At 57.1% G+C, this 22,422-nt stretch overlaps 1 protein-coding gene across 5 annotated transcripts; it reads right to left on the reverse strand.

Annotated features, from left to right (window-relative positions):
* Positions 1-159: 159 nt before the first annotated feature.
* On the reverse strand, positions 160-22,146 carry LOC122381749 (DNA mismatch repair protein Msh6-like). 5 transcript variants are annotated; one of them, XM_043366338.1, is made up of 21 exons: positions 21,887-22,146; positions 13,125-13,609; positions 12,532-12,800; positions 12,002-12,172; positions 11,656-11,790; positions 11,331-11,466; positions 10,875-11,017; positions 9,709-9,843; positions 6,127-6,343; positions 5,583-5,700; positions 5,088-5,220; positions 4,755-4,870; positions 4,279-4,434; positions 3,818-3,981; positions 3,417-3,520; positions 3,019-3,174; positions 2,593-2,727; positions 2,013-2,228; positions 1,524-1,706; positions 1,118-1,295; positions 160-809 (listed from the first exon to the last, which is right to left on the reverse strand). In XM_043366338.1, the coding sequence occupies exons 2-21, from the start codon at positions 13,573-13,575 to the stop codon at positions 388-390; spliced, it is 3,738 nt and encodes a 1,245-aa protein (XP_043222273.1). In that variant the 5' UTR covers positions 13,576-13,609; positions 21,887-22,146; the 3' UTR covers positions 160-387. The 5 variants fall into 5 exon arrangements, with proteins under 5 accessions (XP_043222273.1, XP_043222255.1, XP_043222263.1 ...); XM_043366320.1 differs by having other exon boundaries at positions 21,924-21,964; XM_043366328.1 differs by having other exon boundaries at positions 21,878-21,897.
* Positions 22,147-22,422: the final 276 nt, after the last annotated feature.

The following is a 22,422-nucleotide window of genomic DNA, read 5'->3' on the forward strand; positions in this document are numbered from 1 at the left end:
CAATAGCCTGCAGCCCGCGGATTCCTTCCACACAGCAGCCCCCGAAAGTCGCAGCCGAGAATATATAACTGCGCTTCCAGACTACCTGCAAAGCCAGTTCAAATAACATGCGGGACAGCCTATTAAATCTAAGCAGTAACCATCTGTCGAAACAACAGCTCTAGAAAACAGCTTGTATTTCAGCTCTTGGCACCAACAGATCCAACAAAAACACTTTCATTCATAGTTCTAACAGCCTGTAAACGACCGTTGGCTGCATGCGCCATGGCACTTTCCTCACAGTTTGCACTTCATCGCCCTCGTTGGACCACCCATTGCAGTCTCAAACCTCGGTCCATCGCAGGTCCCCGCGTTTCGATCGTCCCCTCCTCCACATCCCGAGCCGCCCTACTGAGCCGCGATAGCCGCGGCCGGGCTCACAGCCGTACCGCCGCAGTGTTCGCGCCAAACAGCCGCAAAGCGCGCCATTTTCTCAATGCGCTGCTCGAACTGGCGCGCCACCTGGTGTGCCTTTCGCACCACCTCCACGGGGATGCCGGCCAGGCGCGCCGCGTTGAACCCGTAGGATTTCGGACACGCGCCGTCGCTGAGTTTGTACAGGAAGGTGATGGTCTCCTCTGTGGGATCCTCCTCATTCTCATTCTCCACCATGCAGGCCATGTGGGCCAGCCGGACGCGCGGCTCGTGCTCGAACTCCTCGACCAGCATGTGGTAGTGGGTGGAGAACAGACAGCGGCAGCCGGTGCGCAGCAGCTGGCGCAGCACGCCGGACGCGATCGCGCAGCCGTCGAACGTCGACGTGCCGCGACCTGATGGCGGGGGACGGGCGGTCAGTCACACAGGGCTAAGGGTCGCTGGTCAACCTGCCAGACGGGACGGGAGATGGGTTAGTCAAATGACTCAGGGGCTTTACAGAGCGCGGTAGAACGAACGGGCGAAACGCGGCAGCGGCCCACTCACGGATTGAGGTCTGACGGCCCAGGTGCTATTAACGATCATGTATGGTGTGATACAGGCTACATACATAAACAAAAACAAAAAACTTCGACAAATCGCACTACAAACCTACAGCAGCCCCTGCCGGTTCCCTTCCCATCTGCGCACGGCGCGCACGTACCGAGCTCGTCGACCAGTACCAGCGAGTGAACGGTGGCGTGCCGCATGATGGCGGCCGTCTCGCTGAGCTCCACGTGGAAGGTGGACTGGCCGCTCATGATGCGGTCCTGGGCGCCCAGTCGGGTGAACACACGGTCCACCGGCGAGAGGCGCAGAGACTCTGCCGGCACGTGGCAGCCCTGGGAGAATAGCGAGGGAGGTCAGAGAAGGAAGGCATGTTGTGAGCTGGGGAACGACAGGTGCGACAGAACAACCATGCGCTTCAGCAAAACTGTTTAAATTACTGACAATAGACAATTATTGTTGGGTTTGGATTCGATCTTATAACACCGGGCAGCCAAATGCGAATCCCGCATACAACAATCACAACCTTCCCTTTTGCCTCCCCTCCCCGACCCAACTCTCACCAGCTGAGCCAGGATGACGAGCAGGCCGGCCTGCCGCATCAGTGTCGACTTGCCGCCCATGTTCGGGCCCGTGACGAGCATCAGCCGGCCGTGCTGCATCGATATGGTGTTGGGGATGAAGTCGATGCCGCCGCTGGAGCGGCCCAGCCACGGGTGGTGGCCCTCCTCGATCTCCAGTACCGGCTGGAAACGGAGGGCGGCGAGGTCATACTGGGTCATCCTAGGTTAGACAGAGATGGATTTCGAGTCGTGCGAAGCATGATGAGGTCATACCAAGCCAGGTGGTTGAGTTATACCTGATTAATCGCTGAATGGGGAAATTATACCAAGGAACAAACAAGTTTAAATGCCTAGTTTATAAGCAATCAACAAAAAAGTTTGTATAACTACATTTGGTCAGACGTGGTTCTTTGACGTCAGACGAGCTCCTGGAAAGTATCCAACAAACCTCTCCAACTTTTCCGCACTCCGCTGTCGATCGCGACTCACCTCGCTCTGGTCGGTGACGATCTCGGGCCGACAGCCGACCTCACATCCGCGGCTGAAGCGCGCCAGAGCCAGCAGGCAGTCGAGCAGACCCAGGCACTGGACGGCGCGCTCCCAGACGGCGTGGTGGCGCGCGAACCGCGCGAACATGCGCCGGCTGATGTCGCGCAGCGCGGCGGCGCGCGCCTCCTCGGCCGCCAGCTGGCGCGCCAACAGACGCTGGGGGAGCGGCAAACGATCAGGGTGTCAGTGGAATTGTCAGTGGGATCACTGGGGTTGTCGGGAGTCAATGGGAATGTTCAGGGTCACTGGGCAGGGAGAACATGGAAAACGGAACACGGGGTCATCTGAGGCGCTAACAGCAAAACCAGCAGTCTAATGTATATTATCAAGTTTAACACGAACAGTGATTAAAGGTAAATGCAGGATACAGCTGCATGGAACCTTGATCTACGCACTGATCATAAATCGAAATTCGAAGTGGATGCACCAAATTGGTAAAACATTTCATCGGTAAGCCCGCTCACGATCACAGTTCCTCTCGTGCTCCCCATCCCATCTCCCACCCTCAGTCCCAGCTCACCCGCGTGGTGTCTGTCCAGTAGCGTTTGGCGCCCTTTTTCTGCGACTGCAGCTCGTAGGAGCCGTCCACCTTGTGTGACACTCGCTCCGGCAGCTCCAGCTGGAAACGGTTCTTGGCCTGGCCGTAGTACGACACCTATCGGCACACAGGTCAGGTCAGGTCAGGTCAGATCTGGTCAGGGAATAACATAGTTCGAGTAGGATGGGTCGGTTTTCCGACCATTGGAAGACATAGCGGATTATCTGGCACCACATACAGTAACGCTTCACTGTCACTTACCCCAAATCTCTTTCTGGATGCTAAGACAGCCGGAAAGCATCAACCAATGCCGATTGACCCTTCCTGATCCTCAGCACCGTCCTAACTCACGGTGTCTTCTTGACCGGAATTCCATGAGTTATAACACAGCGCGTGCTCAGTGCTCACCTTGCAGCCAAAGTGTCTGCTCTGCTCCCGCAGGTACTCGGCCAGCTCCTGTTCGATCTGCTCCAGCGCGTCCTTGGCGGCGTCAAACTGTTCATCCACGCCGTCGGCGGGCAGGATGCGGCCCTCGCGGCGCGCCTCCTCCTGGTCGAACGAGCTCTGAAACGCGACAGAGGGGGTCGCAGGTGGTCATAGGACGGCGAGGGAGCGGGCACAGTCTAGGGGACGATCCAAATCACAGCCTAGTCCGAACCGTGACCACTACACCACACACAAGACGGACAGCTGATAGTTTCCTCCAATAAACTAAAACAATTCTCACGTCACACTAGCAGCAAAGCAGCGAAGCATCTACAAAAAGGAAATTTTCGGGGTCACCAGCGCTCTGCCTCTGGACTAACTTCAAAGTACTCAAGCACGTCGGCGAAGTCCGGAAACTTTCCTCCGTCGGCGTCCAGGGTGAGGCAGCAGCGTAACAGGTAGCTGGAGAAGGAGCTGGCAGTGTCTGCCAGACAGTTAAAAAGGGAAGGGAGGTCAATTACTTCTATGGTAACACCGCCCCATACACAACGAGCAGTGTGTTTTCATGCGTGCTTTTTAAGGAGTTTGTATGATTTGATTGGACAACTCTATATCATTGATGATAAGTGACCGCAAAAAGCTAGCGTTTTCACTCAAAATGAACCCACGTCCCACACAACCACTCCATCCACAATATGGTTAATTCTGCGATGCTCAGTGACGTCTTCAATCGATACCAGCCAACACCTGATAAAAACGTTACACCAATGACCCGACTCACCGGCCATCGTCCTGACCATGGTGAGCGCGCGCTGGAAGCCGCCGATGGCCGCCAGCAGGTCCAGGATCTTCCTCCGGCTGTACTTGCCCTCCTCGAACATGATGGCTCGCGAGTCGGGGTGAGAGCCACCGGCGCGCAGACGACCGTTACCCTGCACGTGGATACTGAAAGGGACGACATACATATATCAACGTTTGACGTTTGTATAGAAGGTAAAGGTGATAGTCGGCGAACGGTGCAAGCGGAATACCGGTGAATGGTGAGAGTTAAAACCAGACACAATATGAAGAGATGGGAAAGCTAACGCAGGTCCAACAAAGTCATGCAAAGTTACGTTTTCAACAATAACGCTAGCCTTCAGGGAAGCCTGTTGCTTCGTCATACAGAAGCCTCGGATTAATCACACTAAGGCTGAGGAGAGAGCATCAATCCCTAGGCATCTGGGGACCAGCTGCACTCACCGCCTGACCAGCCGCTCCAGGTCGGGCAGCTTCTTCAGCGCCGCCGTGACGTCATCCATGACGTCAGCGCGACTGATGAGGTCATCGACGGCGTCCAGCCGGGCGGCGATGGCGGCCGGAGAGCGGAGGGGACTGCACACCCAGGCGCGCAGCACGCTGTGTGGAACAGAGCGTAGGTTAGGGCGGTTATGGGAATGGCAGGACGTCTCCCAGCTTGAAGAGGAATGACGCGCACTGTGCACCGGGCAGACCGGTTAGTGCTTCAATTAAAGGGGACAACATCATAATCTGCCGTTCCCTAACAATACTGCGTAATCACTTTGTAAGTTTTAGCAGAGGAGATGATCTCACACTCAATGAGGTTTGATAAAATACTGTCTTGATTGTCATATTAAAAACACTCAAGAATAATTTCAACTATGGCCCGTCTCTAGTGTCCGCAGGTGATCGGTGCCATCTTCTCAGGACGTCCATACCGTTTTCCGAAGGCGGTGGCACACGTGTCCAGGGCGCCGAGCAGCGTGCCCTTGGTGGTGCCGTCGACCGTGTTGGCCACCAGTTCCAGGTTCTTCACAGTGATTCCGTCCAACACCTGAGCAAAAACGGTATGGTCAGCACTGTCTGCTCTGCGACTGGTTGACTGACTGCCTGCAACTTGGCCCCGGCTAGTGCGAGTGCGACTCCAGTTATGTGTCTTAAACCACAGTCACCACTGCACAACTGGTACTGGTACCTGGTACAACTGGTACCCACTCTGTCGATTGTCTGACTCCATCTACTCCAGCCTCACCCCGGTCCCGCTCTCTCACCATCCGCCCGGTGTGGTCGGACTGGGTCGGGTCGGCCGTGGACAGATCACCGGAGCCGTCTCCCCCGCCGCTGGACGGACCAGAGGAGCCCTCCTGCTGGCTCTCGATGTCCGGCGGCTGGTACCGACAGAACCTGAGACATAAAATATTGACGGTAAAACAGTCAGGGGATGAAACAGCGGTCAACACAGTATATTATAACGGATCATAACTGTGCATAGTGAAGCAGGTGAAGGAAACACGTTTAGCACAATCGGTATACATCCACAATCAAAGAGAAATTAGTGACAGAAGAATGTAGATAGTAGCGTAAATGATAGACAAAACATGGCACTTACGACTCCCTTCTGCTCCCCACTCAAATCCCGCTCAGACTCTAGTTAGTCCAGTATCACGACGAATCAAGTCCAAAATGATAGGTACACAGCTCACACCCCGAAACCGAGACTGCTAAATGCAGCCCCTCCGTTCCTCCTCTACCGCCCACCAGCCCACCTGCGCATCGAGAGTAGCTGAGCGTCGAGCAGACAGAGCTGCAGGTACCAGGTCATGGCGCCCAGACACTGCAGGGCCAGCTCACAGTCGGGCCGAGGCGTCAGGTGCAGTGTGTCGCCTGTGAGGGAGGGGGAGGGAGCCACAGTCACAGTCCGATCACAGTAACAGGACCAGCTCACAGTCGGGCCGAGGCGTCAGGTGCAGCGTGTCGCCTGTGAGAATGGATGGTCACGGTCACAGTCCGATCACAGTAACAGGACCAGCTCACAGTCGGGCCGAAGCGTCAGGTGCAGCGTGTCACCTGTGAGGGAGGTCAGGTCACAGGTCGCTGGGTATGATAAAAGAGAAGCAACCATCGCTATAAATAACAAGTAGGAAGAATTGCAAAAATCTACAACAGGCACCCCCAACGTATAAGGATGTTCAGCCCACATCACATAAGACATCAACGATCATCAGTCCATATCAATCGCCAACAAGAAATTTCCAGTCGCGCCGCATCGTTCTTCTAACGCCGTTTTATCCGGATGGACTATAAACTAACCATCTTTGGTCATTTGGAGGAGCAGCTCAGGCCACTGGGCGGGACCCGTCTCGTCCCCATCCTCCCTGAAGTAGTCAGTCTCGGCCAGGAAGCGCAGAGTCTTCTCCCCCGTCCAGAACTCCTGGCCGGGCCGCAGCGTCTCACGCAGGACGTTGGGCAGCAGAGAGTTCAGCACGGTACGCGACTCCTGGGGTGCCGTGGTGCGGGCCAGCAGCAGCTGTGGAGGGGTCAATACCGTGGCACGGTGTGAGCCAGCAGTCAATGTAGAACGGCATGGGTGGAACGAATTCTGCATGAGAAAATAATAAAATGACTCATAGTCGTTAGTACAATTTTGGGTAACCTCATAATGTCATGAATGTCATTTCGAGCAGCAATACGAATTCTGGAGGACACTTTGCAGAACGACACTGCTCAGTGCTCAATGCTAATCTACAGTGTTGGAATTTTATGAGGATGCAGGTTGAAAGTACGTGTCATGCTAATTCACGTGATAAATCAAATATAAACCCACAGCGATTATTTCGTCAGTGAATAGCCTAAAAGGGCGCCATATTTCTTTTAGAAAGTTGGTAAATGGTAACAAACGTTATAATCAAACCAGCGATCTATTGCGCGACTATTGAACATGTAGACCGTTAATCACAATGTCCAGCTCAAATCGAAGAAGAAACGGCTCCCGTGAGCCAAAATAGGGTTCGCGATTTTGATCATCGGACCGACAGCGCCCCAGCGACGGCGGCAGCGACGATGGCGGCCAGCCAGTTCGTCATCGCCGGCCGGGTGGACTGCGAGCGGTACGCGCGGCTCGAGGCTGCCGCCGACTACTTCCAGTCGCGGCTGCCCAGTTTCCAGGTCCACAAGGAGCCGCAGACGGCGCTCGAGTGGCCGTGCTACCTGCGCCGCACGTGCGCCGCCCAGGGCTGGCACCTGCCGGCCGACACGGACAGGCCGCTCGTGTGGCGGCTGCTGGTACAGCGCGGCGGCCGCGGACTGCTGGTCGGCGGCCTCTCCGAGTTCCTGCAGTTCGCCGCCGTCTACTACGGTCTGACACCGCCCGAACTGAGTCCGCTGGTCGCCCGGCAGATGGCCACACACACCGCCGGACAGTTCGAGCTCGAGCGCAAACAGCGGCGCCAGGCGCGCGTGGCGCTCGAGCGCCGGCTGACCGTGGTGTCCGTGCTGGGGAGCCCGCTCAGCGAGGCGGCCTACCACTTCCTGGCGACGCTGGCCACCGGCTCCGTGCTCGGTGAGTCGGTCCTGCTGCGACTGCAGCTGCTCGGCGACCCGGCCGACCCGGCGCTGGCGGCGCTCCGCTGCGAGCTGCTCGACCTGGCCAGCCCACAGCTCGGCCAGGTGGCGCTCCTGCCCTCCGTCCGGGAGGCGGTCCGAAACGCCACCGTCATCATCATCCTCGACCCGATCCCCAACGTGCCGCCGCCGGAGCCGACTCCGCCGCCCACACCGCCGCCCGAGGAGCCGCCGCCACCACCGCCGCCGCCGCCCCCGCCGGCGGACCGGCCGCGCTCGGCAGGTGACGGCGAGCGCACCTCGTCCTCAGAGGCGACACCGCCGACCACACCGCCGGCGCGCGACTCGGCCGGCTCCTCGTCTCCGACATCCCCTCAGATTACCACCACTCCGCCGGACGAGGATCGGCTTCCCGGTGACCTGGCGCCCGGCCGCGGCTCGCGCGGTGGCTCGGCACGCCGCAGCGGAGACTCCCGCAAGCTCTCCATCATCGTCGAGGACCCGGATAGTGAGGAGAAGGAGGAGGAGGCCCTGGAGCAGCTGATGGCGTCACGCGGCGGCAGCAGTAGCAGCAGCCGGCGCAGCGGCCGGTACCGCTCACCGAACGCCAGCAGTGCCCAGCAGCGGAGGAAGTCCAAGGTGGACTCAGATCCTGCCGCTGATCCGTCCGGTAAGGTGAAGGTGGCGGGGTCGACAGCAGCGGCCGGCGGCACCCCACCCGGCAGTGGCTCCGCGGCAGACCCGGCCGGAGCCGGAGGGGGCGGCTCCGGCCGGCCGGCCGGCGACAGCTCTTCGGACCGTGAGACGGACGCCGACGGCTGGCTCGAGCCGCCTTCAGACGTCGAAGACGACACGGACGTCTCGCTGCAGGAGCTGGCCGAGCTGTTCTGCAGGATGCGCGAGTACGCGTGCGCCATCGACGCCACGGCGGCGGCGCGGTGCCGCGTGCTGGTGGCCGGCGGCCGGATGCCCTGTCTGGCCGCCACCATGGTACTGCTGCACCTGCCGCGGCTGCCGCGCTCCAACGTGATCGCTGTCTGCCAGCCGCGCACCAACCAGCTGCGCGCGCTCATCGCCGAGCGGCTGGGAGTGGCCGCGCACGACATCCACGGCCTGGCCGAGTGGGGCAACCCGCCGGCGGGCCGCTGCTGGCTCGACCTGGACGCGGCGGCCGTCAGTCGGCACCAGGGCGCCGTGCGCGGTCCGGCCGGCTACCGGCGCCCGCTGCTCGAGGTGCTCCACCAGCGCCAGTGGCTGGCCGACGAGCTGCCGCGGCTGCTGGCCGAGCGCGCCTCGAGCCCGCTGCGGCCGGCCGGCGCCGAGCTCTCGGCGCTACCGCTGGCCGTCTGCGTGGCGGACACGCTGCGCCGCTGGTGGGCCGGCGCCGACGACGGCCGGCTGGAGACGCTCGGCGTGGCCTCGGAGGGCGAGTTCGGCGTGCCGCTGCAGCTGGTGCTGGCGGCGCCCGTCCGGCTCATCGCCGGGGAATTCAGAGTGTGCCGCTCCCTGCCGCTGTACGGTGAGGGCGCCGCCGCAGTGCGCGCCGCCGTCGACCAGGCCATCGGCTGGCTGTGGCGGTTCGGCGTGCGTCTGTCCGCCTCCGGCCACCAGTGCACCCTCTCGGCCTGTCCCTCGTCCACGGTCACCTGCTGTGGTAGCGGCGAGCGGCTGCCCAGTGACACTGAGCGCAGCACCGACTCGGCAGAGAAGCCCGCCGACAGCCCGCCGACCGCCGGGGCTGAGGGGGACAGCGGCGCGCCGGCGGAGCCCCAGCCGCTGCCGACTGAGGAATCTGACGGTAAACCGAGCGAAATCCCCACCGCAGAGGAGCCGCCACCGCCGCCGCCCGAGGACACCAAACCGCCCGCTGCTGAGGAGACCCCAAACACCTCCGACCAGGCTCCTGCCGAGCTGACGCCGGCGGATGAAACCCCAGCGCCCAGCGACTCGGACCGGCCCCTCACCGGCGGCTCCAGAGACACACCCGATGACGTCTCGTCCGGGGAGCAACGGAGACAGTCGGAAACACCCCGGCGCGCGTCACTGACCGCCGAGGGCGAGCGGGGCTACATCCCAGTCCAGTCCGACCAGTGACGTAACGAGACAAAACTTCAATTTAGGCCTGCCTTGCTCACACGTAATACAAATGTAAAATTTCGACGCCTCCCGTGTAAGTCCGATATAAAATGTTTGTGAAGCGATAACACGTGTCTCGCTAGATAACAAAATTGACATTCTAATCGATTTCGTCTTCACTACCCAATATGAAATCATGAAATCCAAAAGCGTCTCTGTCTATTCCCACTATTGACCCGATCTGTTTGAGCTCACCTGTGAGGGCGGGTAGTGCGCCAGCAGGGTGCGCAGTCGGGAGCAGTGGCAGTCGTCGGTGAACTGTCCCATGTGGAACAGGCCCACCGAGGTGTCCACGAAACAGACGCCGAACTGCAGATGGCCGTCCACCTCCTGGCGGACGAGCACCGCGCCACGTCAGCACTAGTCGGTCACCTGCCTGTACTAACTACACAGAACGCTACGCGGGAGGCGTCATATGAGGCACAGCCACAAACAAAACACATGCTGGACAACTCAAAGGCAAAGTGCACTTAGTTTATCATTATTGCGACGGTAACGTTCCAGTAAATAAAACCAGTAATAACGCCTTTTGGGGCGACTAACGGAGCGAGCGAGAGGGTGAGCCTTGCACGTGCGAAATTTCGAGGGGGTACCTCCAGCTGACTTGTGCACGGCACCCTACTAACCGGTCTCTAGCGATGTGCCAAATTTGAGCACAATCGGCCCAGCCGTTCTAGAGATCTGAAAGCGGCACGTGCGCACGTGCAAAATGGGTCCCAACTGACTTTTGCACGGGCACCCTACTAACCGGTCCCTAGCCATGTACCAAATTTGAGCGCCATCGGTCCAGCCGTTCTCGAGATCTGGAATCGACCCCTGCACGTGCACACGTGCAGCAGCACCCCAACTCCGGCACATGGATATGCATTGCCTAGTGGGTGCCTACCTGCATGCCAACTTTCAGCGCAATCGGCCAAGTAGTTACCGAGATATTGCAACAATTACAAAAGTGACACCTCTTCGTTTTGCACGTGGCACGTGCATAAGGGGTCACCCACATGCAACGGGAATAGTCCAATACTTGGTAGAAGGAATGAAGCTACCCTACAAAAATTACCGCATGTAAATCGGTCAAGTGGTTGCTGAGATATAAGCGTCGCAGAATCGTGACCACGCCGGCCGCTCATACTCAGAAATTTCCGTTATTCTACGTAAGACTCCGCTCGCTTCGCTCGCTCCGTAACCAGGCCCACATAAATGCACATAAGCCTACCCTATCTTCCCTGTCCGCCTACTACCTCCCTCCCACGTTTATCCGTCCTTTGTACGCCTCCCAGTTTCTCAATACGACCATCCTGTCCCTCCTCTCCCAGCCGACCCTCCGCCCCCCTCCCCCCCACTCCTATCTGTCCGCGTCCCACCTGTTCTCTGAGCGCCATCAGGTAACTGAGGTCGGCCTCGCACGCGTCGCCCTCCACGGCGTTGAACGTGCGCGTGCCCATAGTGGTGATTTGGCACACCTCGCGAGCCACTACCTTGTCGAACTTAGTCGCTTTCTTGGTGCCTGGCGGACCGAGAGGGGAACGATCAGAAGTGGGGCGATTAGAGGCGATATAGCGACATAGTTATTATGGGGGGGGGGGGGGGCAGACAGGAAGAGGCGAGGACATCGGCAGGTGACCCCAGTGCAGAGGGAACGCCGTTAGACAACTCAGAAGCGCAGACAGCGGGAACACTCCGAAGGATATCAGCTAAATTTCCCGAATCGTAGCACAATGCATCAATACAAAGCCACAGTCAGAGAAAAGCTGGGCTGCTGAGCTGACCGTCGCTGACTCTCCCCTTCCTCCTCCCCCCCTCCGTTTGCCGTCACTCACTTTTGGCGACGCGCGCCTGCATCATGTCTGGCGTCTCTGTCTGTTCGATGCGCACCACGCGGTATCCCTTGGCTACCAGTGAGGCAGAGTAGCGGCAGTAGGAGGCCTCGGGGAAGCCTACGTGCGCGTGCTCGCCCTGTGAGCAGAGCGGATAGCGGGGGACCGATCAGTGCTGCACAAGCTAGGAAAGGAAGTGGCAAAACAAGGCTAGATAGTTGTTAAGAAGTTAAAGATACAGTAACAAGCGTTCGCAATGCATTGCAGCACGGTGAGGTTACACCACAACACAACGCTTCACGTACAATATCAAGCAGCAATTGATTACCTTCATGTACAGCAGGCCAAGCTCCTTGACACAGGTGACAGCATCCATGTGGAACATCTCGTAGAACTTGCCCATCTTGAAGAGGAGCACGCAGTCGTAGTGCTTGCTTTTGAGCACCCACCATTGACGCATGGCCTGGAACACAAATATCCAACGAAATGACGGATTGCGGCACCTGAAACTAGTCTGAACTGCCAGAATCAATGAGAGCTCTAACTTCGACGCCCAACTTCTATCATATACCACCACTTCCCTCGGCCCTGCAATCAGGTCGAGTCCTAACCACTCTGATCCCCCTCCCACAACTTTGTAAAAACATTTCCTATGAATAGCCTCCGCTGCGTACCGGTGTCTGTTTGTCGAGGAAGTCGGCCGGGACGCGCAGTGTGCGCGGGTCGAACTCGGGGTCGTCGGGTCGGCGCCCGGCGGCGTCTCGGCGCTTCTCGGGCCGGAGGAACTCCAGCTGCAGGTGGGGCCAGTGGTCGGCGTCCGCCGCCGGCGCCGGCGGCCGCTCGCTCTGCCGGACAGAGGGGGGATGATAGTGGAGCTCTGGGTACCTTCTGTTACAACCAGCGAGGGCGTCATGCAACGTGTGCTTACAACATCAATGTCCCGACATTAAATTTTTCACAGGATGATACGAAGACAGAACACTTGGCCGGAATTCGCAATAAAAAACTGGCCGGATTTGCAATCAATCAAACGGAAATGAACGGAAATAGGAAACGAGATTATCAACGAAGTAGCATGCTTTACATAAAAAAACATAGACGAAGCTGCCACGCTGACTATGAGAAAACAGGAATATTTTTAACGAAACTTGCTTCAAAAAGTCTCTACCAACCGACCACCGAAACGCGTTTTTCGTCAGCTCACATCCAAGGCGAAGCAGGCCAGCTTGTTCTTTGTGGCGGAGCCGAGAGCGCGGGGTGTGACTGGGGTGGAAGGGCCGCCAGCTCGCGGGGTGGACGCCGTATTCGGAGTGGCCGGCGTCCCCGGGAGTCGACTCTGGGAGAGGGGCGTCTGTTTCGGAGTGGCCGCCGACGGCTTCTTCCTCTTAGGGGTCTTCTTCACCGGCGAATCCTCCTCGGAGGGAACGGCATCGTCGGCCAGCTCGTCCTCAGAGCTGAGCTCGTGCTTGCCGGCTGGCGACGAAAAACAAAAGTAAACTGTCACAGTTCAGCTAAATGGAAAGTTAAAAATGACAGAATAACATTACACATCCTGTTTGTGTTTATAACATTCACTGTTGCCTTCAAAGGCTTCAAAAGTATGACGACTTTGCTTAATTTTACGTAGCACACGCCACAATTAACGGCATAGTACGTAGTTCGAAAAGTTAAAGACACCGTTGCACGACTGTATGCCAAACTAACGAAAGTAAAGCAGATTGAAATATCTCAAATGATTTCTCCAATGGGCAAGTGTGTTTATAGAACATGCAAAGCCAGTGAACAGTGAACACTGACATTTATATTCGTCCGCCGAGTCGTCGTCCTCCGGAGGTCCGTCCGAATCCGACAGGACCGGTTCGTCCGGCGGTTTTGTGTCAGCGTCACCACGCCCAGACTCCTTCTCCCTAACCACATCACCGCCTTCTGGAGCCTTCCCGTTCGCCAGACTCTGGTCGTTCTCACTGTCTTCATCGTCGCTGATTAGGCGAAGACGCTTGTAGGGCTTCGCACTGCTGCTTTTTTCCTTCTTGCCATCGCCACCCTTGCTTTCCTTTGGTCGTGGACGCTTGGGAGTTGTGCTGCGTGACAAAAGATTTCCTTTTTGACTGGGGCCTTTTGGTGTACTTTTGCCATCTGATACTGTCTTCTTGCCTTCAGAAGAAGCTGTCTTTTTATCATCAGTTGATGCAGTAGGTGAGGGCTTAGCACGTTTAAAGTAATTGAACAGTGTGTTCTTTTGAGACATGTTGACAAGCTTCTTCCTCAAGTCAGCAAACTACCTGGAACAGGGTATCCAGTGCTTAGTAAAATCCACACTGCTATATTATCAATGAAGGATGTAAGGATGAGGCAGATAGCATTCACCAGTTCATCTCTCAATCTTCCCTAACTCCCCAAATCCCATTCCCATCCCTAAATCTAGAGTCCAAGCTTGCAGTCAAAAGTTCTCTGGGTTATTCTATTCTTCACTGGATATGAAACATATGAAACAGACATTTTATAGGCAACAATGTAGGTTAGACTAGGTATGTTAGGTACATTAGGTAGGGTTAGGTTTGGTTTGTTTAGGCTAGGTTTAGTAAGGTAATGTTGCAGTAGGAATGGGAATTTCTGTAATAAAATCATCTGCAATGCCATCTGTAGCATAATGGCAAGGGCCAGTGTCTCCCCAAGAGAATACCCAATTTTCTTTACCCAATACATTTCCCTTAGCATACTCCCTTGCTGTGATGTGGCAACTGATCTTTATTTCCCAGGCTAGGTACTTATTTTTGTATGCTCCCGAACGTTACCCGAACTATCGCTTGCGCTGAGGCGAATGAGCAACTCGCGTGCCAGTGGAGAGGATGGAGTGACAGTGCAGATGTTACGCGCCACCTTCCCTGTGATAGGACCCCATCTATTGCACGTGATTAACTGTTCGCTGCGTACTAGAGAGGTGCCGAGTAGGTGGAAGGATGCCAATGTCATACCGTTGCATAAAAAGGGTGACAGAGGTGAACCAAGGAATTATAGACCACTTTCGATTATCAGTGTGCCTGGCAAGCTCTGCGAAAAATGCGTATGTAATCAGCTATCGCCTTACCTCGATTTGAATCATGTACTGTGTAAAAGTCAGCACGGCTTTCGCGTTGGACACTCAACTGAAACAGCAATGATTGATTCGTTTAACTTTATCACCACTAGTATGGAAAACGGGCTCATAACTACTTTACTGGCTGCTGACACATCTCGGGCTTTCGATAGCGTAGAACATGTCAGGTTGATAGACAAGTTAGGATGGTATGTGTGAAGACGCCTCTGAACCGGTGCAGGTGTATTGTTCACAGCGAGCGAGCGTGGCGCGGACCCAGTAGAGACTGACGCGGCCCCGCACGGTCCGGCCGGGAGCCGCCGCCGGACCGTGTCCCGAGGGCACACACGGTCGTAGAGATGCAAACCCCAGGTACAGACTGGGGATGCACACCACCACATCTCCCCCCTTAAGCCCCCAGCGCGCTCGAGGTATAACGAAAAGAACGGAATCATAACACAATAGCGAAAATAACAAGAAACGTAGTACACAATCACATCTCCTCTATGAGCCGACGCACCGGCTTCCGCACACGGGTGGATCGGCGGACAGTCGGCGGCTCAGTGCGCGGCGCGCGATCCGGCCGTGTGGAGGCGCGCGATTCGCTCGCAGATGCATGGTCACGACTCATCCGACCAGTGTCCGGTTGTGTGACGACACGCGGGCCGGCTCTCCCGGGAGGCTCCACTCCGGGCACCGGGCACAGAGCGTGCCGCCTGCGCAGGTGGCATCTGTTCCGATCCACCTCCCCTCCATCGTCGAAGCGTACACTGTAGCGTCGGTGGGGGCCGACCGACGTCACCACGCCGCACCTGTCCCATCGTTTTGTCCTGACGTCCTGCACACGGACGCGAGTCCCGACGGGGAACTCGGGCAGGTCGTGGGCATGCTGGTCGTACCACCGTTTGGCGGCGCAGCGGCGTGACTCGCGGCGATCGTCGCAGTCCACAGTCTGGTGCGGTGGCGTCCCCCTCCGCTGCTGGCCTCCGCCTCCACTCGCCCGCTGCGAGCGCGCCGATGGTTTGAAGTGCGACGGGTGCGTGGGCAGGTCGTCCCTCAGTGGCCGGCCGTAGACGATCTCGGCGGGCGACTTCCCGCTGACGCCCGGCGTGTTCCGCTGCTGAAGCAGGCCCCGCGTCCACTCCTCTTCGTTGAGCCGTCCTCTGCCGTCGTCCCAGCATCGCCTGAGAAGCTTTTTTGCAGATTTAACGGCAGACTCGGCCAGGCCGTTAGATCGGGGGTAGTGTGGGGATGATGTGCGATGCAGAACGCCCCAGTTGCTCAAGAACGTGCTGAACTGAAGAGACGTGAAGCAGAGGGCCCCGTCGGTTCTGACAAGTTCTGGCACACCGACCTCACTGAAAATCTTAAGCATTACTTTGATTACGTTTTTGGTGTCAGACCGGGTGCCCGTAGATTCGATGAACTTCCACCCAGAGTAGCCGTCAACGACGACGAGGTACTTGCCTCCTGCGTGGTCTGCGAAGTCCATGTCCAGGACCTGGAACGGCCTGGCGGCAGGCTCATGATGCAGCATGGTCTCCCTCGGCTGGGATGGCAGCTCTTGCTGACACCTACTGCATCCTCTGGTGACGTCGTCGATGGCGGCGTCCATTCCCGGCCAGTAGACCACCCGCCGAGCTCGCTCCTTGGTCTTCTCCTTCCCGAGGTGACTCGCATGGAGAGACGCTAAGGTCGATCTACGGAGGGATAGCGGCACCAGGATGCGCATGCCGCATAAGATGATGCCGCCCTCCACCGACAGTCGGTCGTGCACCGGCCAGTACTTCCGGAGGGGTTCCGCAAGCTCCGCTCTGGATGCCGGAAAGCCGGTGGAGATGATGTCTCTGAGCATCTGGAGCTCGGGGTCCTCTGACGTCGCACACTCCACCCGGTCCAGCATGATGTCGGTGTCGCACGCTCGAAGCTCAGCTACCAAGACGCTCTGGAGGGCAGGTGCGTCGTCGTCTTCCCCACATTCGTCATCAGCAGCTGCTGGTTGGGTGGGGCTCCTGGAGAGAGCGTCTGCCGCCTTGTGCTGGGATCCTGGCACCCAGCTGGCTACGAATGGTCCGTAGTATGCCATCTTCAACTTCAGTCTCTGTAGTCTCGGGTTCTCGATCTCGTCGAGAGTCTTGCCGTTGATGATGGGGACGAGCGGCTTGTGGTCGACGAATATCGTGAAGCTCGTCAGTCCGGAGAGAAAGATGTGACATTTCTTCATGGCCCATACCACGGCAGTGGCTTCCAACTCGATGGTGGCGTATCGGGACTCCGCTGAAGACAGGAATCGCGATCCCGCCTGGATAACCCGCCAGCTGCCGTCCTCCTGCTGCTGCCGTAGGAGGAAGCCGAATCCCTTGAGGCGGCTGGCGTCGGTCGAGAGCGAGGTTGGTCGTCTGGGGTCGAAGTAGGCCAGGTTCGGAACTGATGTCAGCGCTTTCTTGGCTGATATGAACGCCTGTTCTTGCTGCTCGTCCCAGACGAACTCGTTTCGGGTGCTGAGCAGCGGCCTGAGAGGCAGGAGGAGCTCCGAGAGCTCGTCGACGAATGGGGCGACCTGGTTGGCGAGGCCGAAGAAACTTCGGAGCTCAGAGATGTTCTTCGGTGTCGGGAACGACGAGATGACCGACGTCAGCTGAGGGTCGGGCTCGTAGCCGTCCGCCGATATGATGAAGCCGGCGAATTTCACCTTCTGTTGGGCCAGCTGCAGCTTCCGCCGGTTCAGGGAGATACCTCTCTCCTCGCAGCGCTCCATGAAGCGACGGACGTCACGGATGTGGTCCTCCCTGGTCCGACTGTAGACCACGACGTCATCCACGATCTTCTTGTAGCCGGTGAGGCCGGAGAACGCCTCGTCCATGCGCCTGTTGTAGTGGTCAGATATCGAGCTGACCCCGTACGGCGCGCGTAAAAACGCGTACCGGCCGAACGGCGTGATGAACGTCGTCTTCAGCACGCTGTCCTGATGAAGAGGGCACTGGTGGTAGCCCTTTGCCGCGTCGAAGACGGTGAACCACTTCGCCTCCGAGCTCGCTATAGAGGCAACTTCCTCCAGCGGGGTGGGTGCCTGGTACTGCTCGGTGCGGACGAACTTGTTCAGGCGAGACAGGTCCACGCACAGCCTGATTCCTCCCTCCTTCTTCGGTTCAACGACGATCGGTGCACACCACTCAGTCGGCTCCGTGACGGGCACGATGATGCCCTCGGACACCAGCTTTTGCAACTCGTCCTTCAGCGGCGTGCGGAGTGAGAGGGGCACTCGTCGTGGGCTCGACACGCGGAACGGCACGGCTTCCTCCCTGAGGTGAATCTTGAACTGCTCCCCCGGCATGACTCTGATGTGGCCGTCGAACACGGTGGGGAACTCGGACGTGATGTCCGGGAAGGAGCCTCCCTGGTCCACAGGCGGCTCTGCTGACCCGTCTTCAGATGCAGGTGCACCGGTCGGAAGGCTGCTGCCAGGCCGCTCGACAGGTGTCGCCGCGGTCGCCTCTCCAGCAGCGCCGTCGCGCGACACCGCCGCCACGCAGTCCGATGACGTGCCACCGTCGGGCAGCGCGGCGCGAGACCGGTGCCGATGCCGCGCTGGCCCCGGCCGAGGGCGGTCTGGTGCGTCCCTGGTGCGAGAGCCAGAGGCGGGTTCCGGTAGATCGGCGGTTATCTGCTGCGGATAACCGGCTGGAATGATGTGAAGTCCCTTCACGGCCTTCCAGGAGAGCAGCAGGCCGCTGACGCCCTCCAGGATGTGCACCGACTCCTGCACCGAGACGCGGCCGATATTCAGCGAGACCGGCAGGACTCCCAGCGACTTGACCGTCTCGCCGTTGGCTGTCCGAGGATGCTGCTCCGGGGGGAGCAGGTTCTCCGGGTACTCGTCCATCTCCTTCAGGAAGTCGAGTCCTCCGACGCAGATGTCAGCCCCGGTGTCAGGCAGCGCGAGTACCGAGGCGCGGCGCTGCGCCGTGACATCCAGGCGCACGCGGGGGGCGCTCTGCACCGAAGCGACCGCGATGATGGCCGACGCGGCCGGTCGCCGCGCCGCACCGTCCGGGCTCCGGTCACTGCTGCCCTCCGACGACTGGAAGCGGACCCGGGTGCCGCGCCACGGCTGGCGCCGTTGCGATCGCCGCGTGTCCAGCGACGGGGACGGCGATCTCGACGACGAGCGGTACGGGTCGGGCCTGTAGCTCCGCCCAGGTGGCGAGCTCCGCGGCCGAGACGGGGCCAGCCGGCGGCGCTCGTACGACGTGGTCGGTCGGCGGTCATCGTAGTCGCCGGATGCGTCGGGGCAAACTGCCGCGAAGTGGTCCAGCTGACGGCAGCTGCGACAGCGCTGACCCCGGGCCGGACACGCGTCTCCCATCCGGTGACGTCGCCGGCCGCACGCAGCGCACCAGCCACCGTCGCGCCGCCTCGGTCCAGCGCTCGGCGGCGCTCGGTGGCGCTCGGCGGCGTCCACTCGGTGGGCGGCGGCCCGGGCGAGTCCGCCTGCCCGCAGCTCCAAGGCGTCTCTGGCGGCCGCCTCGTCAGCCCTGCAAACAGCGATGGCATGCGACAGCGAGAGGTTTTGGACGGCGCAGAGACGTTTGACGGTCTCCGCTGATCTCAGACCCATCATAATCCTATCCCTGATTAGCGAATCATTACACGCGTCACAAAATTTGCAAGCACGAGACAATTCACGCAGGGAGGTTAGAAAATCATCAAAGACCTCCCCTTCAGCCTGAAACCTTTCGTTAAACCTCTTCCTTTCGATAACCTCGTTTACTTGGCCCACTGCGAAACGCTCCAGCGCGTCCAGTACAACCTCGGGATTGGCACGCTGGACCTCGGTCAGTTCCAGGTTCCTCAGGACGCGGCGACTCTCCGGGGTCATGACATTTTTCAGGGCAGCCAGCTGAATGTCATGTTCAGCGTCTATCAAGCCGGTCAGGAGCACGTAGTCCTCCCAGCTTTCTCTCCACACCAGGAAAGACTCACCCCGGTCCGTGGAGAGGTCCAGGCTGTCCGGTGCTCGTACTCGGCCCGCCCACGGGGTCGGCGCGCTGCGGGACGCACGACCGCGGCCGGCCCGCTGCCGCGGCGCGGCAGCCCGAACCGCGACGGAAGCGGCCGGCTCCCGAGACGCATCCGGCTCCCGAGACGCATCCGCTACGCTGTCGGCGTCAGAGTCCCCCATTGCTGGGTCGAAAATGCACAATAATTATGCACGTCGCCCTGTCACACTTGCACTGGTAATCGCACGTTCACGACCCTGCCGGCTGCGCCATGTGAAGACGCCTCTGAACCGGTGCAGGTGTATTGTTCACAGCGAGCGAGCGTGGCGCGGACCCAGTAGAGACTGACGCGGCCCCGCACGGTCCGGCCGGGAGCCGCCGCCGGACCGTGTCCCGAGGGCACACACGGTCGTAGAGATGCAAACCCCAGGTACAGACTGGGGATGCACACCACCACAGTATGGTATTGAAGAACATTGGTTTGCTGACTGGCTGAGTGGTAGGACCCAGAGAATCCAGGGTAGTGACGTCGGGGAGTTGCCTGTGACACATGGCGTGATCCAAGGATCGCTTTTGGGCCCGAAATTGTTTTCACTTTTTACAAACGACCTTGAATCACACTTGCCTTTTGGAAAACAAGTAATGTATGCCGATGACGTGCAATTTTTAGATTCTGATGCTGTCGAAAACTTTACCACTCTAAAACAGCGAGTCGAAGACACGCTAGAACTGGCGCTCAAATGGTATACGCAAAATAGATTAAAGATAAATCCTGATAAAACTGAGCTGTTGATCATCAAGTCACAAAAGAAAAAACTTGATCACCATTTTTCTATCAAATTCGGAAACAGCGAAATCTCACCTTCCCCGTGCGCCAAAATTCTTGGAGTATTCATTGATTCTGCACTTACATGGGAGAGGCAGGTGTCACAGGTGATCCGCCGCTGCTACTCTGTTCTGATCGGGCTGTCCAAGTTGAGACACAAGCTGCCATACGAGACTAAGAAGCTGCTGGTTGAGGCGCTCGTTTTCCCGCACATCAATTACTGCTGCACTGTGTGGGGAGGATGTACTGCCTCCCAAAAGCACCGTATCCAGAAGGCGATCAACTTCGCGGCACGCGTCGTCACAGGACTGGCCCGACGGCAGCACGTCACTCCTGCTCTGCAGGCGCTTGGATGGCAGCGTTTCGAGGGCATGCTTGAGAAACGGGATGTGGCTCTTATACAAAGGCTGGTCTCGCTTGACGCGCCGCCTGCACTGGCCCAAGTTGTACAGCGTCGCTCGGACGTGTCACAGAGACACACCCGATGCTCCCACGGACATCAGTTGGAGCTACCTAAAATTAAGAGTGAGCGAGCGAGGCGCTGTTTCCCTTACAGATCTGTGTCCACGTGGAACAGCGTTGGCGGGGTCGGCAGTGGATGAAAAACCATGTATTTTAGATGTCTTTTATTTCTTTTGGTGTTTAGTGTTTCGCTATTGCGTTGATTTTAGCCTTTTATGTACGTACTGCGTAATGATTCACGTGTTTGTCAGCGAATTTTAATACTTGTATGTACACGACGAGAGGGCTGAAAAGCCATTTAAATGGAGACCTCAATACACTGGATTTGGATTTGGATTTTGCTCTACCACTACATGTCTCTTTTAAAATAATCAATACAGGGAGAACCATGATAAAAAGATGCAGATAAAAATATTGATAAAGAATGCTATCTAGACTTTTTAGTGGTGACAAAGTGACAGCCCATCCTGTAACTTCTGCCCTACCCCAAAGGCCCATGCCCTTAATACTGATTTCTTATCTTTATACTTCTTTTTTTCATAACTTTCACCAAGCAAAAAAAAATGGAAGCATAGTTAGCAAGCTGTCCCAGTTAAGGCGAAGTGATGATGGAATCTGAAAACAGAGCGCCGGAGAGCATATTAGTCGTGTGATAACTGAGAAGTCCTCTCCCTTCAAATGCATCTTGATATAACAGTTCACATGACAATATCAAAAGCCTTGATCAAATCGCCCTGGTGCCCTGTATGTAGATTCCACGAGGGCGACATCCACTCCAATACCACTGCAGTCACAGCACCAACACTGTTCCGTAGCCATTAATCAGCAGGTCGGTAGCTTGCTGAAGTTTTTCTCGGATTCTTTCTGGTCATATTCACGAGAAACCAAGATGAGAAACCAAGAAAATTCAGCAGCAAACTCATGTAGGTACCTGCATGGGGAAACTGGTGAAATCAGCATGCTGATAACAACAAATTAACAAAAAAGTAATAATAAAGACACCTGCCCAGGAGTTCAAGTAGGCTATCAGGAGCTGAGAATTCACAATAATAGTCCTCACTGAAGCGAACCCCTTCAAGCTTCAATCACATTCTTTTACAATTAAAGAAAAAGAAGACAATTGCACCACAGCACGTAAAGATACGGCTAACAGATTACTAGCAACAAATTGAAACATCCTACCCACCACTCATACCTTTCAGTGTTGTTTACTATAAGAAAATCGAGCATACTTTTCGCGCCACCTACACGATCGCAATAATGCGTGCGACGGTCTTCGTATAAAATATGACGTAAAATAAAACTAGCTTCATATTTGTGACTGTGAGACGACACTTTAGCATCCTTTTGAAAGTTATGTTTCACAAATAGTCATTTGTAGTTCATAGATAAAATAATTTTAACTTTTTTTAATTGAAGAAGTTTGAAACCAAACTTGAATATTTTTAAGACGTCATTTGATGGAATATTTTAATTACGCCGAGGTTTATCTCAATTGCGCCATAGTCGTATTTTTTCCTCAAAATACCGCGACATACGTTATACATTGCCTTGGACATACCTACCTGTGGGAATCCTGCATGTTCCCATCCCAAGGATATTGATCAGCGCTACCGTGACGCAGCTCACTACCCTCTTTGGTGTGGTGGAAGAGGTACGGTAGCCATTAGCTCCTGCATCACTTCGATACAGCAGTTTTCCACAGCCATTGGATTACGTAGACGGCTGAGA

The sequence above is a fragment of the Amphibalanus amphitrite genome, unplaced genomic scaffold, assembly GCF_019059575.1.
Source record: "Amphibalanus amphitrite isolate SeventyFive unplaced genomic scaffold, NRLGWU_Aamphi_draft 000011F_arrow, whole genome shotgun sequence".
Taxonomy (NCBI): domain Eukaryota; kingdom Metazoa; phylum Arthropoda; class Thecostraca; order Balanomorpha; family Balanidae; genus Amphibalanus; species Amphibalanus amphitrite.

Coding starts and splice junctions, on each gene's coding strand:
- LOC122381749 (XM_043366338.1), bottom strand. CDS start 13,575: ATGTCTCAAAAGAACACACTGTTCAATTACTTTAAACGTGCTAAGCCC. Junction 5,221..5,582: donor CAGCTACTCTCGATGCGCAG/GTGGGCTGGTGG, acceptor TTTATGTCTCAG/GTTCTGTCGGTACCAGCCGC. Junction 1,296..1,523: donor TCGTCATCCTGGCTCAGCTG/GTGAGAGTTGGG, acceptor CTATTCTCCCAG/GGCTGCCACGTGCCGGCAGA.